The sequence below is a fragment of the Salvelinus alpinus genome, chromosome 6 (assembly GCF_045679555.1).
Source record: "Salvelinus alpinus chromosome 6, SLU_Salpinus.1, whole genome shotgun sequence".
Lineage (NCBI taxonomy): Eukaryota > Metazoa > Chordata > Actinopteri > Salmoniformes > Salmonidae > Salvelinus > Salvelinus alpinus.
This window is the reverse complement of record NC_092091.1, coordinates 48,613,392-48,632,505: the sequence shown is the minus strand read 5'-3', so window position 1 is coordinate 48,632,505 and position 19,114 is coordinate 48,613,392. Positions and strand designations below refer to the sequence as shown.

Sequence of the window (19,114 nt, the reverse complement as noted above, 5' to 3'; positions counted from 1 at the left end):
TCAGTGATGTGTACGCCGAGGGACTTTAAACGGTCTACTCTCTCCACTACTGTCCTGTTGATGTGGATAGGTTGGTGCTCAGTGAGCACTGTTACCGTCAAGTAGGTTTTGCTAGGGCGTTGCGGATGGGTGTAAGCGTCTGTTTCTGATTCGTGTGTGTGAAAGAGACACACACACACACACACACACGCGCGCGCGCACACATCTTTCACACACACAGAGATGATGGAGAGAGACTGAGTAGGGGGATGAATGAACAGGCTGTGTTTGGCACTGCTAGCGTGACCAGAATAGGAATGTTGCAGGCCAGTGTTAGTTGCAGTGTTAGCATTGTGCTAGCTAGTAGTAGGCTCTGAGCAGGCCTGGGGTTAAAAGGGCTTAGAGAGAGGGAGCAGGAGAGCGAGAGGGGGAGCTCCTCCTAGGCAGCGAGCGGTGGCCTCACGTATTCTCCCAGTGTGCCTCTTGTCTATCGAAGGGTTAACCCTGGGCAGCTCTCCTCCCCGACATGGAAGGGGCCATTGAATGGCTGCTTTCCACGGCCAGCAAACACATTGGTTAAGGGTGAGGGCGGATCTGGGTGGGAGCTGTACTCCGGCATGTACTCTTCCTGGGAGATCGGGAATCTGATTGCCCACACACTGCATGCCGTGGTCACAGCATGTACGCAGCAGCACAGAGAGTCAAGGGAAGTATGTTGCAATTTTGTGTGTGTGTTCTCTGCTCAGTGTGAAGACAAACGAAGAAAAAGGTTCTGATCACAGAGACGGTAGGCTCCTATGTTGGATAAGGCAATAGGTATTTCCGATTTCAGTTTTTCTTCGTGTTTTTGACGTCCGTCCTTAGCTTGTCCATCTATCCCTCTTTAATTTCCTTCAGCCAGCCTGCTCCCCAACCTCCACCATCACCTTCCCACCCCTCAGATCTCACACTATCCCTTCTCCAGCTTCCCTCCTTCCTTCCCTCCGCCCCTCTCTCATCACCGACATCTGTCCTCTCTCATTTCAGACAGGCAGTGAGGAGGCCTCCTTCCTTGTTATTCTGCTGGCAGTAAGCGTGTGATGTCCTCACCGTAGTGTCAACCCTCATTTCAATTCTTCTCCTTTCCCAATCGTTTTTTTCCCTCTCAACTGTTGAGGAATAGTGAGCTCAGTCAGCATCATCACCCTTCCCAAAAAAGAAAAGGAGTGTTTCAGGCCTGTAACGTCAGATATTTCAGAATTGTGTGTGTCGTCTTGCCCTTAGGAGGAAGATGATGCCTCCCAACCTGATGTCTGTCTCAATGTGTCCTCACACCATGCTTACAGCGGCTCCAGATAGCCAGTGCTAAAGCGTGGGGCTAACGCACGCTCGTATGTACGTCATACCTCGTCACTAAAAAAAAAAAAAAAAAAAAAAAACAGGTCGTCACGAGGTCGTCACGTGACAACTGTTTGAAAAGTGACCTGTACTTTTTCCACAGTTTCCAGTTTAGGTTTTACAATGATCTAGCCACGAATGACTGCTAGCTTTTGTATAGAGTCATACTTTCCCTGACATCACCGCCCTATTGTATCGCTAGAATTAAGCTTATAGTACATTTGTAACCAGGATTTCTGTTTGAAGACATGGGTTAGGCTAATCTGAAAGTGTGCAGATAACCACATGTTTTTGTGGTGACTGGACCAGACCTGAGCCACAGGTAATGTTGCTGTGTATCACTTGATTAAAGTAATGGGCATTAGTAGAATAAACAGGAGGGCGATATAGTCAGTCAGGATGAACTTTGTGGAGTAAAGTGGAATGTTTACTGTCTGACTCCCTCGTGAAGAAAACCTTAAGCAAAGGAGCTTTAAGTTGTGTAACTAACAGAGCTGGAAGTCCTGCCTCCATGTTTATATATGTGGTAGTTGTGATGCAGGTTGTTTTGACACTGTTTATGGACTGGTTGTGTCGTGTCTGAGCCCAGCTGAGGCTGCGGTGGGTTATTTTTACCATGGCCGGGGACCAGGGGGCTCTGACTGTGAACTAGGTTGTTGTTAGAAAGGGGTCATCCCACCAGGCAGGTGCTATATGCAACTGGGAGAGAGTGAGAGACACTCTGTGGTGTGGTGGCTTTCTCTGGGCCTCTGTCAGGCCAGACAGCTGGATTTCTCATCTGCAAAACTCTAACCCTGTCCAGCCCCAACCCCATCCCAGCTCAGACCAGGCCTATACCACTTCCCAGTCCAGCCCAGCTTTGTTCAAGCCAGACCAGCTCAATGAGAAGCAGGAATGTGGATATCCTTTGTGTGGTGATGGCCTACGAGCGGTCCAAATGTATTGTGACTGTTTTAGGCTTATGGTGGGGTGGTACATTATACTTTTTGTCCCCTCTTTCAGGCCCCTCACTTTAATGCTGCTGATCAAATACACACTTAAGCTCTTTCAACTCTAGCCATCCATTGGACTCTCTCATATAACATAGGGCCACTGACATGCACTGTTCACATAAACAGACACACTGCAGTAGTAAACAAACAGACCTGTAACAAATAGCAGCATTAGTAATAGTTAGAACGGATGACAGCAGCTTCCTCTCCTCCTCATTTGCCAGTTACTTCCTGTGTTGCTCCCTTCTGTTAGCCCGTGGTGTGGTAACGAGTGCGTCAGGGTGCGTTTGAGGCTCCCTCCCTCCAGAGGGCACTGGCTAGCAGGCAGCCATGCATACAGAACCCTGAGGTTTCCACCCCAGAGCCTGGATCCCAGAGTCAGAAACCTCTAACCTCCCTCCTCAGCGCTGCCTCTCATTCTCTCCTCCTTCTCCATTTTTGGGTTTAGTGTTTTGTCCTCACCCCTCCCCCCTCCCACTTCCATTCGGTTGTAAAGAGTAGTAGAATGCTGTGAGTAGAATGCTGTGGTTGTTTTGAGTTGGACCCAGCCAGCTCCTGTCTCTCCTGCTTGCCAAACACGTGGGACAGACACACAGCTTTTATACAGCAGCCTCTCAAATCCCCTCACATTGTTCCGTCTGGGCTGTCTGTCTCCACGGCGGGCCGCTGTCGGCGCGGGGAGCAGGTAACTCCCAGCAGTGCAGCTGGGCCAGTTCCGGTTACCGTGGAGCACAGCATGGACCGGGACCCAGATCCTAACCGCTGTCTGCCAATATCCCCTACAGCGTTACCTAGAAACACAGCAAAGAGATATTCTGGCTCAGAGGTGATCCACTCTGGACTTTGGGAAGGCTGTCTGGAGAGATCCATGGGTGGTTTCCCCCCGGAATAAATTAAATGTAACTGACACAAATTCCACACGTTCGGTTTCTAGCTATTGTTAGTTAGAAGAGCTGTATTGTTCCAATAGGAGTGAGATCAGCTGTATGGCTGTGGTAAACACTGCATGTCAAAGTTTAACGAACCATACAACACTATGCACAAGTACTACGCTTAACAATTTTCACTGAACATTTTACAAAAACGAATTTAGTGGAAGAATTGTGCAGTTGGTAACTTTGGTAACGGAATGACAGTAAAATCACCATGTTTTTATGCGATCGTGTTTTCAAAAACCTCTGTTAAATATCTACTCCGAATTAAGATTCAAAGACGAAGAAATAATTTGATGTCAGCTATTATTGAACTACAGTAAGTGAAGTGCATTTACACCCGGTAAAGGCATTATGGTACATAATGAGTCCCTGATCTATACTACACCGAAATGCATAATTATGGATATGAATGCCATTCTCTTGTTTCACAAGTTTGGACATCACAGTGTAAGACAGTACTGCACAGTAGAGTACAGTGCAGTGCAATAGAGCAGAGCAGAGTAGCGTAGAGTTATGTGTAGTAGAGTACAGTAGAATATAGTAGAATTCAGTATAGTACAGTACAATGTACTGAACTCTACTGTACTCTACTCACTGTACTGCATTTTACTGTAATCTACTGTACTATGCTATCCAAACTTGTGAAACATACTTCTATGATCGGATCAGATTTGGTCCAGTCCGGTACACCTGTGGACGTTATCATCAAGGCCAGGGTGGACTGACCAAATTTCAACTACTTTTCGACATCCAGTGTAGGTCGGTGCTCAATGGGTGACGATGCTGGCCACAATAAATGGAAAGATACAGGAATCATTTGGTTGGTGTCAGTAAGAGTTGGGAGAGGTGACATTAACTGGAGAAAGAGCGAGCAAGAGGGAGGGGTTGTCCAGACAGGCTGTTTTTACACTCTTGGTTTGACCACCAGACGACAGAAAGACAAAAGACATTTATGAGCTGAACATAACAGTATGCCAGTGGAAGGGGGGACAGTAGCAGGTAACCCAACTGTAGTTTGTGACTATTATGATTTCCCATTGTAGCCAATTCGGTTGCAGTAATTCCGTTACAGATTTGTTTATTGTTCCGTTAGAGGTTGGTAATGAAATTCTGAGTTAGTTTGAATCACTTAATTCATAAACAATCAGACAATCACTAACTAATTGATCTACCTTTACGTGTTACTTCTGAACTTTCATTATCCTCCCTCACGAGCGAGAGAATATAGAAAATCTATATGTGTGTTTTTGGTAACGAAATTACAAGGCACAAGGCAGTATTTCTTAAACTTACAGAAGTCAAAACAATGTCTCAAACTAAATCTCTAGTGTTGATATTAGTTGTCAGCGTTCTTTACGTCAACATTGTGTTTTGATGTATTTCTAATACCTGGACTTTTTCGGGGAGGCCCATTTATCCAGAACTCAAATCTTTTACTTATGCCAAGTTTCTAAGATGGAAAATGGTTGAAATAGTTATCTATGCCTTCCATTTCCCAAAAATATAGACTCTTAGCTTTCATGACACACCCAATTTGGAATGCTCCTATGAACGTCACATGTTGGCACTCATGGGGACTTTTCGGTGGAAATTACCATATACAGTTGAAGTCGGAAGTTTACAAACACTTAGGTTGGAGTCATTCAAACTTGTTTTTCAACCACTCCACAAATTTCTTGTTAACAAACTATAGTTTTGGCAAGTCAGTTAGGACATCTACTTTGGGCATGACACAAGTGATTTTTCCAACAATTGTTTACAGACTGATTATTTCACTTATAATTCACTGTGTCACAATTCCAGTGGGTCAGAAGTTTACATTAAGTTGACTGTGCCTTTAAACAGCTTGGAAAATTCCAGAAAATTGTTGTGGCTGTAGAAGCTTCTGTTAGGCTAATTGGCATCATTTGAGTCAATTGGAGGTGGACCTGTGGATGTATTTCAAGGCCTACCTTCAAACTCAGTGCCTCTTTGCTTGACATCATGGAAAAATCCAAATATATCCGCCAAGACCTCATAAAAAATTATTGTAGACCTCCAGAAGTCTGGTTCTTCGTTGGGAGCAATTTCCAAATGCCTGAAGGTACCACGTTCATCTGTACAAACAATTGTATGCAAGTATAAACACCATGGGACCACGCTGCCGTCATACCGCTCAGGAAGGAGAAGCGTTCTGTCTCCTAGAGATGAACGTACTTTGGTGCGAAAAGTGCAAATCAATCCTAGAACAACAGCAAAGGACCTTGTGAAGATGCTGGAGGAAACGGATCCAATTGTATCTATATCCACAGTAAAACGAGTCCTATATCGACATAACCTGAAAGGCCGCTCAGCAAGGAAGAAACCACTGCTCCAAAATCGCCCCAAAAAAGCCAGACTACGGTTTGCAACTGCACATGGGGACAAAGATTGTACTTTTTGGAGAAATGTCCTCTGGTCTGATGAAAGAAAAATAGAACTGTTTGGCCATAATGACCCTCGTTATGTTTAGAGGAAAAAGGGGGATGCTTGCAAGCTGAAGAACACCATCCCAACCGTGAAGCACGGGGGTGGCAGCATCATTTTGTGGGGCTGCTTTACTGCAGGAGGGACTGGTGAACTTCACAAAATAGATGGCATCATGAGAAGGAAAAGTATGTTTATATATTGAAGCAACATCTCAAGAGATCAGTCAGGAAGTTAAAGCTTGGTTGCAAATGGGTCTTCCAAATGGACAATGACCCTAAGCATACTTCCAAAATTGTGGCAAAATGGCTTAAGAACAACCAAGTCAAGGTATTGGAGTGGCCATCACAAAGCCCTGACCTCAATCCTCTAGAAAATTTGTGGGCAGAACTGAAAAAGTGTGTACGAGCAAGGAGGCCAATAAACCTGACTCAGTTACACCAGCTCTGTCAGGAGGAATGGGCCAAAATTCACCCAACTTATTGTGGGAAGTTTGTGGAAGGCTACCTAAAACGTTTGGCCCAAGTTAAACAATTTAAAGGCAATGCTACCAAATACTAATTGAGTGTATGTAAACTTCTGACCCACTGGGAATGTGATGAAAGAAATAAAAGCTGAAATAAATAATTCTCTGTGTGACATTCTTAAAATGAAGTTGTGATCCTAACTGACCTAAGACAGGGAATTTGTACTAGGATTAAATGTCAGGAATTGTGAAAAACTGAGTTTAAATGTATTTGGCAGTGTATGCATGTAAACTTCCGACTTCAATTATACAGTGGGGAGAACAAGTATTTGAGACACTGCCGATTTTGCAGGTTTTCCTACTTACACAGCATGTAGAGGTCTGTAATTTTTATCATAGGTACACTTCAACTGTGAGAGACGGAATCTAAAACAAAAATCCAGAAAATCACATTGTATGATTTTTAAGTAATTCATTTGCATTTTATTGCATGAAATAAGTATTTGATACATCAGAAAAGCAGAACTTAATATTTGGTACAGAAACCTTTGTTTGCAATTACAGAGATCATACGTTTCCTGTAGTTCTTGACCAGGTTTGCACACACTGCAGCAGGGATTTTGGCCCACTCCTCCATACAGACCTTCTCCAGATCCTTCAGGTTTCGGGGCTGTCGCTGGGCAATACGGACTTTCAGCTCCCTCCAAAGATTTTTTATTGGGTTCAGGTCTGGAGACTGGCTAGGCCACTCCAGGACCTTGAGATGCTTCTTACGGAGCCACTCCTTAGTTGCCCTGGCTGTGTGTTTCGGGTCGTTGCCATGCTGGAAGACCCAGCCACGACCCATCTTCAATGCTCTTACTGAGGGAAGGAGGTTGTTGGCCAAGATCTCATTTACATTACATTTACATTTAAGTCATTTAGCAGACGCTCTTATCCAGAGCGACTTACAAATTGGTGCATTCACCTTATGATATCCAGTGGAACAACCACTTTACAATAGTGCATCTAACTCTTTTAAGGGGGGGGGGGGTTAGAAGGATTACTTTATCCTATCCTAGGTATTCCTTAAAGAGGTGGGGTTTCAGGTGTCTCCGGAAGGTGGTGATTGACTCCGCTGACCTGGCGTCGTGAGGGAGTTTGTTCCACCATTGGGGTGCCAGAGCAGCGAACAGTTTTGACTGGGCTGAGCGGGAACTGTACTTCCTCAGAGGTAGGGAGGCGAGCAGGCCAGAGGTGGATGAACGCAGTGCCCTTGTTTGGGTGTAGGGCCTGATCAGAGCCTGAAGGTACGGAGGTGCCGTTCCCCTCACAGCTCCGTAGGCAAGCACCATGGTCTTGTAGCGGATGCGAGCTTCAACTGGAAGCCAGTGGAGAGAGCGGAGGAGCGGGGTGACGTGAGAGAACTTGGGAAAGTTGAACACCAGACGGGCTGCGGCGTTCTGGATGAGTTGTAGGGGTTTAATGGCACAGGCAGGGAGCCCAGCCAACAGCGAGTTGCAGTAATCCAGACGGGAGATGACAAGTGCCTGGATTAGGACCTGCGCCGCTTCCTGCGTGAGGCAGGGTCGTACTCTGCGAATGTTGTAGAGCATGAACCTACAGGAACGGGTCACCGCCTTGATGTTAGTTGAGAACGACAGGGTGTTGTCCAGGATCACGCCAAGGTTCTTAGCACTCTGGGAGGAGGACACAATGGAGTTGTCAACCGTGATGGTGAGATCATGGAACGGGCAGTCCTTCCCCGGGAGGAAGAGCAGCTCCGTCTTGCCGAGGTTCAGCTTGAGGTGGTGATCCGTCATCCACACTGATATGTCTGCCAGACATGCAGAGATGCGATTCACCACCTGGTTATCAGAGGGGGGAAAATCTCGCCATACATGGCCCCATCCATCCTCCCCTCAATACGGTGCAGTCGTCCTGTCCCCTTTGAAGAAAAGCATCCCCAAAGAATGATGTTTCCACCTCCATGCTTCACGGTTGGGATGGTGTTCTTGGGGTTGTACTCATCCTTCTTCTTCCTCCGAACACGGCGAGTGGAGTTTAGACCAAAAAGCTCTATTTTTGTCTCATCAGACCACATAACCTTCTCCCATTCCTCCTCTGGATCATCCAGATGGTCATTGGCAAACTTCAGACGGGCCTGGACATGCGCTGGCTTGAGCAGGTGGACCTTGCGTGTGCTGCAGGATTTTAATCCATGAAGGCGTAGTATGTTACTAATGGTTTTCTTTGAGACTGTGGTCCCAGCTCTCTTCAGGTCATTGTCCAGGTCCTGCCGTGTAGTTCTGGGCTGATCCCTCACCTTCCTCATGATCATTGATGCCCCACGAGGTGAGATCTTGCATGGAGCCCCAGACCGAGGGTGATTGACCGTCATCTTGAACTTCTTCCATTTTCGAATAATTGCGCCAACAGTTGTTGCCTTCTCACCAAGCTGCTTGCCTATTGTCCTGTAGCCCATCCCAGCCTTGTGCAGGTCTACAATTTTATCCCTGATGTCCTTACACTGCTCTCTGGTCTTGGCCATTGTGGAGAGGTTGGAGTCTGTTTGATTGAGTGTGTGGACAGGTGTCTTTTATACAGGTAACGAGTTCAAACAGGTGCAGTTAATACAGGTAATGAGTGGAGAACAGGAGGGCTTCTTAAAGAAAAACTAACAGGTCTGTGAGAGCCGGAATTCTTACTGGTTGGTAGGTGATCAAATACTTATGTCATGCAATAAAATGCAAATGAATTACTTAAAAATCATACAATGTGATTTTCTGGATTTTTGTTTTAGATTCCGTCTCTCACAGTTGAAGTGTACCTATGAGAAAAATTACAGACCTCTACATGCTTTGTAAGTAGGAAAACCTGCAAAATCGGCAGTGTATCAAATACTTGTTCTCCCCACTGTATATAGTGTGACTTTCTTTTGACGTAGTTTACTCTCCGTTAGTCAGCACCTCTGCAATCATTTAGGTGTGAGTCAACTCATTTGGGGGGATGCTTTTTACTCAGGGAGACTGGATAATATATTTGATCCAGATGTTAGTAATATCTACAGTCTGAGCTGGTTCAAGACAATTCAGACAGTCCCCTGTATTGAGTTTGAACTCTAACCATCATCCCTCTCGCTCTCTCTCTCCCTCCCCCACTCATTCTCCCTCCACAGTGTGTCCCTCCACCTGTAAGCATCGGGCCTGTACTCAGCATGGCCACTGCTGCCACGACCAGTGCCTGGGAGGCTGCTTAGAGGCAGGCAACGCCAGCAGCTGTGTGGCCTGCCAGAACCTCCAGCACCAGGACACCTGTGTGGACCGCTGTCCCCATGGATACTACATCTTCAAGGGCTGGCGCTGCGTTTCTCTCTCCTTCTGCCAGGACCTCCACAACCAGTGCAAGAATGGAAAGAGCAGCGACTGCCATGAGTACGTCATCCACAACAAAGCCTGCATCCCAGAGTGCCCCTCGGGGTACACCACCATCAACTCTACCACGTAAGTGTTAGATCTATAACATGACAGCCATATACCACCATCAATTATACCATGCAAGTCTTAGATCTATGACATGACAGCCGTTTACTAGGGGTTTAACGATTCACCAATCAGTCCCCTGTTCACATGTTTGAGATATGAGTACATAGGTCGGCGGGACTCAAAACCCATCCAAATGTAGAATGCATCGGTCAGGAAATCGGGCCAAACGTTACGAATTGCCAGTTCAAAATGTTTTTGCTCAATTTACTATATCTTCCCGGCCTCCCGAGTGGCACAGCAGCGTAAGGTGTCACTGCAGTCTCGCGGTCACAGCTGGCCGTGACCGGGAGACCCATGAGGTGGCGCACAATTGGCCCAGTGTCGTCTGAGTTAGGGGAGGATTTGACTGGCTGGGATTTCCTTGTCCCATCGCGCTCTAGCGACTCCTTGTGGCGGGCCGTGTGCCTGTAAGCTGACTTCGGTCACCAGCTGGACGGTGTTTCCTCTGACATATTGGTGTGGCTGGCTAACGGGTTAAGCGAGCAGTGTGTCAAGAAGCAGTGTGGCTTGGCAGGGTCGTGTTTCGGAGGACGCATGGCTCTCGACCTTTGCCTCTCCCGAGTCCGTAGGGGAGTTGCAGCGATGGGAAAAGACAGTAACTACCAATGGGATACCACGAAATTAGGGAGAAAATTGGGCTTTACTATACCTTCCAAAAATACCTGCGGAATAAAAATGAGTCCTCTCCTTCAGTGTTGAACTAAGCATGTAATTGTGTTGAGTCATTGATCTACAAGTCGTTTTGCATTCAATATTAGTAGCCTAGTCAAAATGTGCACACTGCGCAGCTTCGCACGCTGACCAACGAGAGGTAGGCCTATTCCTGACCTGGCACATCTGCGGGTAACCTTCAGCATTCAAAATGTTTGTAAAATGGGTTGCGCAATATTAGGCTTTATTAGTTGAGTGACAACCAATGTAATTTGCTAGGTTATTTTTATCAAATGCCCTGTTGAAAATGGTGTTTTAATGGAATAAATGTAATCTAAACTACCCCCGGAGACAACTCTCATCTGGCTATACATTTGATTTAATTTCGATTGTTCAGGTTCAACATCAGCAATAGTTTTGGTCGTTTTGCTTGAAACAATCAGTTGTCATTTTTAGATATACCGGGTAAGGTATATAATTTCATAATGAGGACATCAGTCATTTTTTTCTACCCACACAGCATGGCCAAAGCAGGAGACCTTGAAGAAGAGAAGTCATAAAAACTTCCAAACGGTCTAAACCATTCCATTATGAGACGGGGGTGAAATCCAAAGTTGTGCATATATTCACTGGCACTGTCATAGCAAATTTGTAAAGATAAATATTGATACATTCCTATAACATATACACAGGGAGTCAGGAAGCGGGTGCAGAAGATGAGTTTAATAACAAGAAACATGAAGATAATCAAAACAGGACAGGGCATCGGCTTTGATGTTCTTTGAACCTGGGCGATGTGACAAGGTGAATTCGAATCTAGTGAAGAATAGGGCCCACCTTGCTTGGTGCTGGTTCAGCCCCCTCTCTGTCTGTATGTACTCCAGATTCCGATGGTCGGGGAGGATGAGAAATGCTTCCTTGGCGCCCTCCAGCAAGTCTCCCCACTCCTCTAATGCCAACTTCACCGCCAAGTGCTCCCGGTCACCGACGTCATAGTCCCTTTCTGCAGGAGACCGTTTTTTTTGTAGTATGCACATGGATACAATTTCTGTGGGTTACCTTGACGTTGGGACAGGACGGCCCCCATGCCCACTTCTGAAGCGTTCACCTCCACCACGAAGGGTGCAACTGGCGAGGTGAAATGCCCCTTCAGTATACGGAAGGCGTCATCGGCTGCAGGACTCCACACCAACTTATGGGGACCACCCTTGAGGTGAGAGGCGATGGAGCTGAAGTTCCTAATGAAGCGACGGTAGGAGTTGGCAAACCCCAAAAACCGGTGTAACCCCTTTATGGTGGTTGTGACTGGCCATGACCTGACTGCATTGACATTCCTCTCCTCCATCATCACTTCCTGTGGACTGATCTGGTATCCAAAGAAGTAGACAGCAACCTGATGGAACTGGCACTGGAGCTTTCACATTCAGATGATTCTCCAGGAGGCGTTCTAGGACTACTCTGACATGGGCGATGTGTTCCTCCAAGGGGGCCGAGTAGACCAGGTTGTTGTCGATCTACACGACCACCTGGCACCCATGCATGTCCCGGAACACCTCGTTAACGAATACCTAGAACACCAACAAAGCATTGGCTAATCCATAAGGCATCACCAAGTACTCGTAGTGACCAGACACCATGCTGAATGCGGTTTCCATTCATCCCCCTCCAGGATGCGGATCAGATTGTAGGCACTCCGATGAAGAGCCTGCAAGCAGGTCGATGGCACAATCCCAGGGGCGATGAGGGAGACGGGTAGGGTGGGTTTTGGAGAAAACCTCCCGGAGATCCTGGTATACCTCCGGGATGTTGGGCTGGAGGTCAACCACAGGACTCTCAACCGACATGGAAACACAGGGGAAGGGACTCTCACCCTCCACTGTGAGGGTGAGTGGTTCTGTAATGTGCGTTATTGTGCCGGATCCCAATGGTCGACTATCCAGTACTTGGAATGGGAGAGGAGAGCGGGTATGAGGTGATGTCCAGGGAGGAGGCGAGGGCCTGGTTTATGAAAATCCCTGTGGTGCCGGAGTCCACTAGAGCTGTAGAAACTACACAGGTCAGGGGACACATGAAATGGAAACCAGTAAGGGTTTGGCAGAAAGTGATGATGGAATACTCACGCCTACCCCGGGAGACGGATGATCATGCGGCCCACCCCTCTGCCCTCATTGACTCCGGGTTGGAATGCACCGTACACTGCAGAAGCTGGTGCCCCACCTGAACACAATAGGAACAGAGCCCCAGCTGTCTCTGGTGACACTGCGGGGAGGTGTGTGGCCCCTACCTCCATGGGTTCAGGCTCTGTTTCAGGACGACCATTGGAGGAAGGCGAGAGACGAGGGTGTGCCAGCGCTCTCGAAGGTTATCCAGACGGATGGCCATCGCTATGAGCACATCCACGGAAAGTTTGTCTTCTGGACCTCTTCGCGCAATCCTCTTCGGAATAAGGTGCGGAGCGCCGGCTCATTCCGTCGGCTGGAGGCTGCCACAGTCCGGAAGGTGAGGACGTACTCCGTAGCGGTCTTGGCACCCTGCCGGAGTTGTAGTCACTCATCTCCCTCTGCCCTAGTGGATAATCGAAGACCGCCCTGAACAGAGCCTTTCATAGGAACCAAGCTCCTCCTTTCTTCTCTCCAAGACAGCTGTAGCCAAATACAAAAGCTGTCTGGTCAGCAGGGAAATGACCGTGGCAACTTTGGACCTCTCGGTGGATGGGCTTCCTGTCTGATGGGCGAAATAGAGAGAGCACTGGAGTAGGCAGCCACGGAAGCCAGTCCCGTCCTATTTGTTCGGGAGGGACAATCGGGCATCGCTGACCTGGGCAGACTGCTGGATGGGCTGGGGGACTGGCTCTCTGGGACGACTCGTGGTAGAGGATCCACCGCTCGTTGGAGATTAATCCTCGAGGTGGTGGAGAATGCAGAGGACCTTATCCATTACTGTACCCAGTTGAGCCAGCTGGTTGTGGTGGTGACAGAGTAGGTGTTCCTGTTTGTTCACCATCTGAGAGATATCCTTAACTACCCAGACTATTTGCATTGCCCCCCCCCCCCACCCACCCCTCTCTTTTACACCGCTGCTACTCTCTTTTGTTATCATCTATGCATAGTCCTTTTAATAACTCTACCTACATGTACATATTACCTCAACTCACCAGGCAGGACATTGACTCTGTACCAGTACCCCCCTGTATATAGTATTGCTATTGTTATTTTACTGCTGCTCTTTAATTTCTTGTTACTTTTTAAAATGTTTATTATTATTATTTTACCCCTTTTTCTCCCCAATTTCGTGGTATTCGATTGTCTCATCGCTGCAACTCCCGTACGGACTCGGGAGAGGCGAAGTTCAAGAGCCATGCGTCCTCCGAAACATAACCCAACCAAGCCGCACTGCTTCTTGACACAACGCACATCCAACCCGGAAGCCAGCCGCACCAACGTGTCGGAGGAAACGCCCTACACCTAGCGACCTGATCAGCGTTCACTGCGCCCGGCCTGCCACAGGAGTTGCTAGTGTGCGACCGGCCAAACCCTCCCTAACCCGGACAACGCCGGGCCAATTGTGCACCACCCCATGGGACTTCCGGTCGCGGCAGAACCTGGGATCGAACCCAGAATCTCTGTGCCTTAGACCTCTGCGCCACCCGGGAGGCCAATTTCTTGTTACTTTTATTTCTGTATTCTTATCTGTATATTTTTTTTAACTGCATTGTTGGTTAGGGGCTCGTAAGTAAGCATTTCACTGTAAGGTCTACACCTGTTGTATTCGGAGCATGTGACTAATAAAATTTGATTTGATAAACAAAACCAATACTGACTGAAGACTGAAGTTACTGGGGGCTAAGTAAAGGGAGATTAATCCGGGTGATAATGAAGTCCAGGTGTGCGTAACGATGGGGAGCAGGTGTGCACAATGATGGTTGCCAGATGTGCGTAATGTGGGTTGCCAGGACCGGTGGTTAGCAGACCTGTGACGTAAAGTGCCGGAGCGGGAGTAGTCGTGACATTTACTAGCTCTAAAAACAATTGCTGCAAAAATAACAAGCGATTTAGTGGGTGATGATTTCAGATCAAGAGTGGGGTGGGACAAAAAGAAAACATTGCGCCCCCCAACTGATAGTGGGGTGTTAGATGCCCAGTTTCCCTTATGGCTCTGCTCACGTGCCTATATACATAATTTACACCATATACATAATTTACACACACACACACGTCAGCTCAGGCAGATCCAGCTCAGGAGCTCTATCAGCAGCAGATTTGAATTTAGAATGGAAAATGAATGTGTTTCTGCAACAAATGTTAGTGTATCGAACCGAATCACCTTAATTAGTTTAAAACTAAACATATCGGAGCCAATGTACTGTCTAGATACATATCGAATCGTCTTGAAAGGCAAAGATGCACATCCCACCATATACCACCATCAACTCTACCATGTCTTAGATCTACAACATGACAGTCATATACCATCATTAGCTCTCAAACTCTAGGCGGCATTCTGCCTTCTTCCTACAGTTTTCAGCTGTTTGCTTCACCCATGACTGGCTCATGTGAACTACAATCCCGACGCTGTGTTTTAACATTTAGCAACGTCAATAATCGTCGCTTACGATACGGCTTTCGGAACATACGGCCCTTATCTTTCATCAGCGAGAAAGAGTCTTTTAAATAAAAAAGGCGCTGTAGGATTTTTTGCACAGATATATACAGCTATGGGTTCCTCCATCCAATGAAACTACATTTCCAGAGTTATGCTTACAAGTGTGCTAGATAGCTAATTAGCACAGGTGGTCACGTCTGTTTTCCGTAAACAAAGATATATGGCCGTGTTGGAACTCTTAAAAATAAAGGAGAGCCGCACACTCTAGGAGCTCAGATGCAAAAATATTTAATTTACCAACGTTTCGACAGGCAAGCTGTCTTCATCAGAACTCTAACCCTATAACGGTGTGTATCAATTTCACATAATACATTTTTTTTTATTACTTCTCGTTGATGTGAAAGATAAGGTCCTTATGCTTCCACAAGCGATGTGTGTTAATGTTCAGACCGATCGTCGGGGCTCTTAACAAAACTCCTCCGTACAGAAGATGACTTCGTCCAATGACTCCAATAACTCTTGTGTGTAATGTAGTGGAACTGAGAGTCATGATCAAGGGCTGATACCACCATCAACTCTACCATGTAAGTCTTAGATCTATAACATGACAGCCATATATCACCATCACCATCATATACCACCATGTACGTGTCTGCAGTGATGTCACACCAGGTGCCATAGTGGACACAGATGTACAGTGACACAGTCGAAACACCATAACAAACATGGCAGGATCACAGCGGCACTCTGAAGTGTGTTGAGTCATCACGATTCTACATTGATCGTCTTTGATGTAGATACACCACCATCAACTCCACTACTTCAATCTGAAGTCAGTGCACCACTATCAACTCTTCCATACGTGTCACCTCCATCACATGCGTCAGCAACCAGCGATGTCAGCAGACACTACAGCACTCACTGAACCCATACTGTGTACTGTACACCTCTACACGTAGTTTTTTAGGCAACTCTTGTTTTGGCCACATTAGTCACGCCGACTGGGTGACACTACTGTCATTTTCCAGCATGTGTAGTTAACCGTTAAAGTCCTGGCTGACCTCACAGCAGAGTTGAGATTAATATGACAATAGAGGAGGGTAAAACATCACGTCTCACTGTCATATGTGTCCCCTGACCTGGCTAGGACGTAAACAGTCTCTTCTCTACACAAACTCCTTACACACACACACACACACACTCTCCTTTCACAGACACACCCACTCAGAGTGATAACGCTGACCGTGTGCCGTGCTCCTCTGTGTCCCCAAAGACTTTCCCCTGTGTGGCTCTGAGTGAGTGTCGCCTGATGCTTTCACAGTAAACAGGAGGCTCTGGAACAGGAAGGGCACAGTGCCTCTGTTGGGTTTCATTAGTTTGCTTCCCAAAAGGCACCCTATTCCCTATGTAGTACACTTCTTTTGTCCAGGGCCCATAGGGTAGTGCACTAGCTTATATAGGGAATAGGGTGCCATTTGTGATACATTTGCGCCGAATACAACAGGTCCTTGCCCTGAAATGCTTACTTACAATCCCTTAACCAACAATGCAGTTTTAAGAAAATATTTAGTAAATAACTTTAGTTTAAAACAATTAAATAAATAAAAAGTAACACAATAAAATAACAATAATGAGGCTATATATAGGGGGAACTGGTACATTGTCAATGTGCGGGGGTACAGGTAATTTGTACATGTAGGTAGGTGTAAAGTGACTATGCATAGATGATAAACAGTGAGTAGCAGCACAAAGGGGGGGGGGGGGGGGGGTCAATGCAATTAGTCCAGGTTGGCATTTGATTAATTGTTCAGCAGTCTTAAGGCTTGGGGGTAGAAGCTGTTAAAACCTCTCTTGGGTACGTGAGACGTTAGCGTCCCACCTCTTCAACAGCCAGTGAAACTGCTGGGCGCCAAATTCAAATACAGAAATAGTCATTATAAAAATTCAGAAAACAAAACATATTTTACATAGGTTTAAAGATTAACTTCTTGTGAATCCAACCACGGTGTCAGATTTTTTAAATGCTTTACGGCGAAAGCATACCTTACGATTATTTGAGAACATAACCCATTAGACAAATCATTACAAACAGTAACCAGCCAAGTAGAACAGTTACACAAGTCAGAAATAGAGATAAAATGAATCCCTTACCTTTGATGATCTTCATATGGTTGCACTCAGCAGACATTCATTTACTCAATAAATGTTCCTTTTGTTCGATAAAGTCTCTTTATATCCAAAATCCTCTGTTTTGTTTGCGCGTTTTCTTCAGTAATCCACAGGCTCAAACGCAGTCAAAACAGGAAGACAAAAAAATCCTAATCGTATCCGTAAAGTTCGTAGAAACATGTCAAACGATGTTTATATTCAATTCTCAGGTTGTTTTTAGCCTAAATAATCGATAATATTTCAACCGGACAATAACGTCGTCAATTTACTTCTTTATTTTTCAGAATACAAGCCTGAAACAATTTCTAAAGACTGTTGACTTCTAGTGGAAGGCATAGAAACAGCAATTTGAGTCCTAAGTCAATGGTTACTGTAATGGCATTGAATAGAAAACCCCCCAAAAAACGACTTCCTGAATGGATTTTTCTCAGGTTTTCGCCTGCCAAATCAGTTCTGTTATACTCACAGACACTATTTTAACAGTTTTGGAAACTTTAGAGTGTTTTTTATCCAAATCTACGATATATGCATATCATATCTTCTGGGCCCGAGAAGCAGGCAGTTTAATTTGGGCATGCATTTCATCCAAAATTCCAAATGCTGCCCCCTACCCTAGAGAAGTTAAGGAGCCTTTTGGACCTAGACTTGGCACTCTGGTAACACTTGCCGTGCGGTAGCAGAGAGAACTTTCTATGACTTGGGTAACCGGAGTCTGACAATTTTTGGGGCTTTCTTCTGACACCACCTAGTATATTAGTCCTGGATGGCAGGAAGCTTGGCCCTAGTGATGTACTGGGCTATACGCGCTACCATCTGTTGCGCCTTACGGTCGAATGCCGAGCAGTTGCCATGCCAGGCAGTGATGCAACCAGGCAAGATGCTCTTGATGGTGCGGGTGTAGAACTTTTTGCCGCCTGAGAGTGGGAAAGGTGTTGTCGTGCCCTCTTCACGACTTTGTTGGCGTTTTAGGACCATGATATTCCATTGGTGATATGGATACCAAGGAGCTTGAAGCTCTCGACACGCTCCACTACAGCCCCGTCGATGTGAATGGGGGCGTGTTCGCCCTCCTTTTCCTGTAGTCCACGATCATCTCCTTTGTCTTGCTCATGTTGAGGGAGAGAGGTTATTGTCCTGGCACCACACTGCCAGGTCTCTGGCCTCCTCCCTATAGGCTGTCTCGTCGTGATCAGGCCTACAGTCTTGGACATTTGGCTTCATTTGGATAGTTTAGACCGTTAAGTCTCAGGAAGAGACTGGTTTAGCAGAGATGAGGAGACATGACCCCCCCCCCCCCCCCCCCCCAAAGCCACACGCTGGCCCATGATTCATGGTGTTTGTGTGTTTATCATATAGCTCAGTGTGTTCTGTAGGGAAGGCAGCAAGCATGTCGACAGGCCGATGTGGAGGCTGAACGTGTTGCTGAAGGTATTAGGCAGCATCTCCAGTGTGAGTTGCGCTGTGTTGCTTTATCCAGAGGACAGTGTCTGAGTGTTGGGCTAGTCTGGGGAAATACCCATCATCCAGATAGGGAGAGGTAGAAATAGACGTATTTAGGAGGCTAACACCACATACACACACACTTACTGGAAGTCCTGGAGTGTACACCCTTTCATACTGAATACCCACCTGCTGCAATATAGGGCTACTTAAATTCCCTCCTGACTGTTTACTCACTGCTGAAGGCTTTTCCTCAGCATCCAGCCAACTAATAGAGATGACTTAAAGGAGAGAACTCCCTAAACTGATTGTTGGTCTGTACAGTAGGGAGCCGTTTGTTTGCTGACTGCACGGTGTGTCATAGGGACTACCCCAACGACTGACAGATGTCGTTTTTGCCCGTTTCTACATGTAGAATTGGTTTGCACTCAGGTTGCAAATTACGTCTGGCACTCTGTTCAAAGGTGCTAAGTACTCTCGGCCGGCAGACGCTTAACAATCCTACTGGTCCGTCCGTGCCTTAAGGCTATGGGG

General features: G+C 46.5%; 1 protein-coding gene across 1 annotated transcript in view; it reads left to right on the top strand.

Moving 5' to 3' along the window:
• LOC139577584 (insulin receptor-like) overlaps positions 1 to 19,114 on the top strand; it is a 118,114-nt gene that overhangs the window by 69,910 nt on the left and 29,090 nt on the right. The window contains exon 3 of the mRNA XM_071404700.1: positions 9,352 to 9,676. Within this exon, the coding sequence (XP_071260801.1) occupies positions 9,352 to 9,676 (325 nt within the window). The remainder of the gene's footprint in view (positions 1 to 9,351; positions 9,677 to 19,114) is intronic.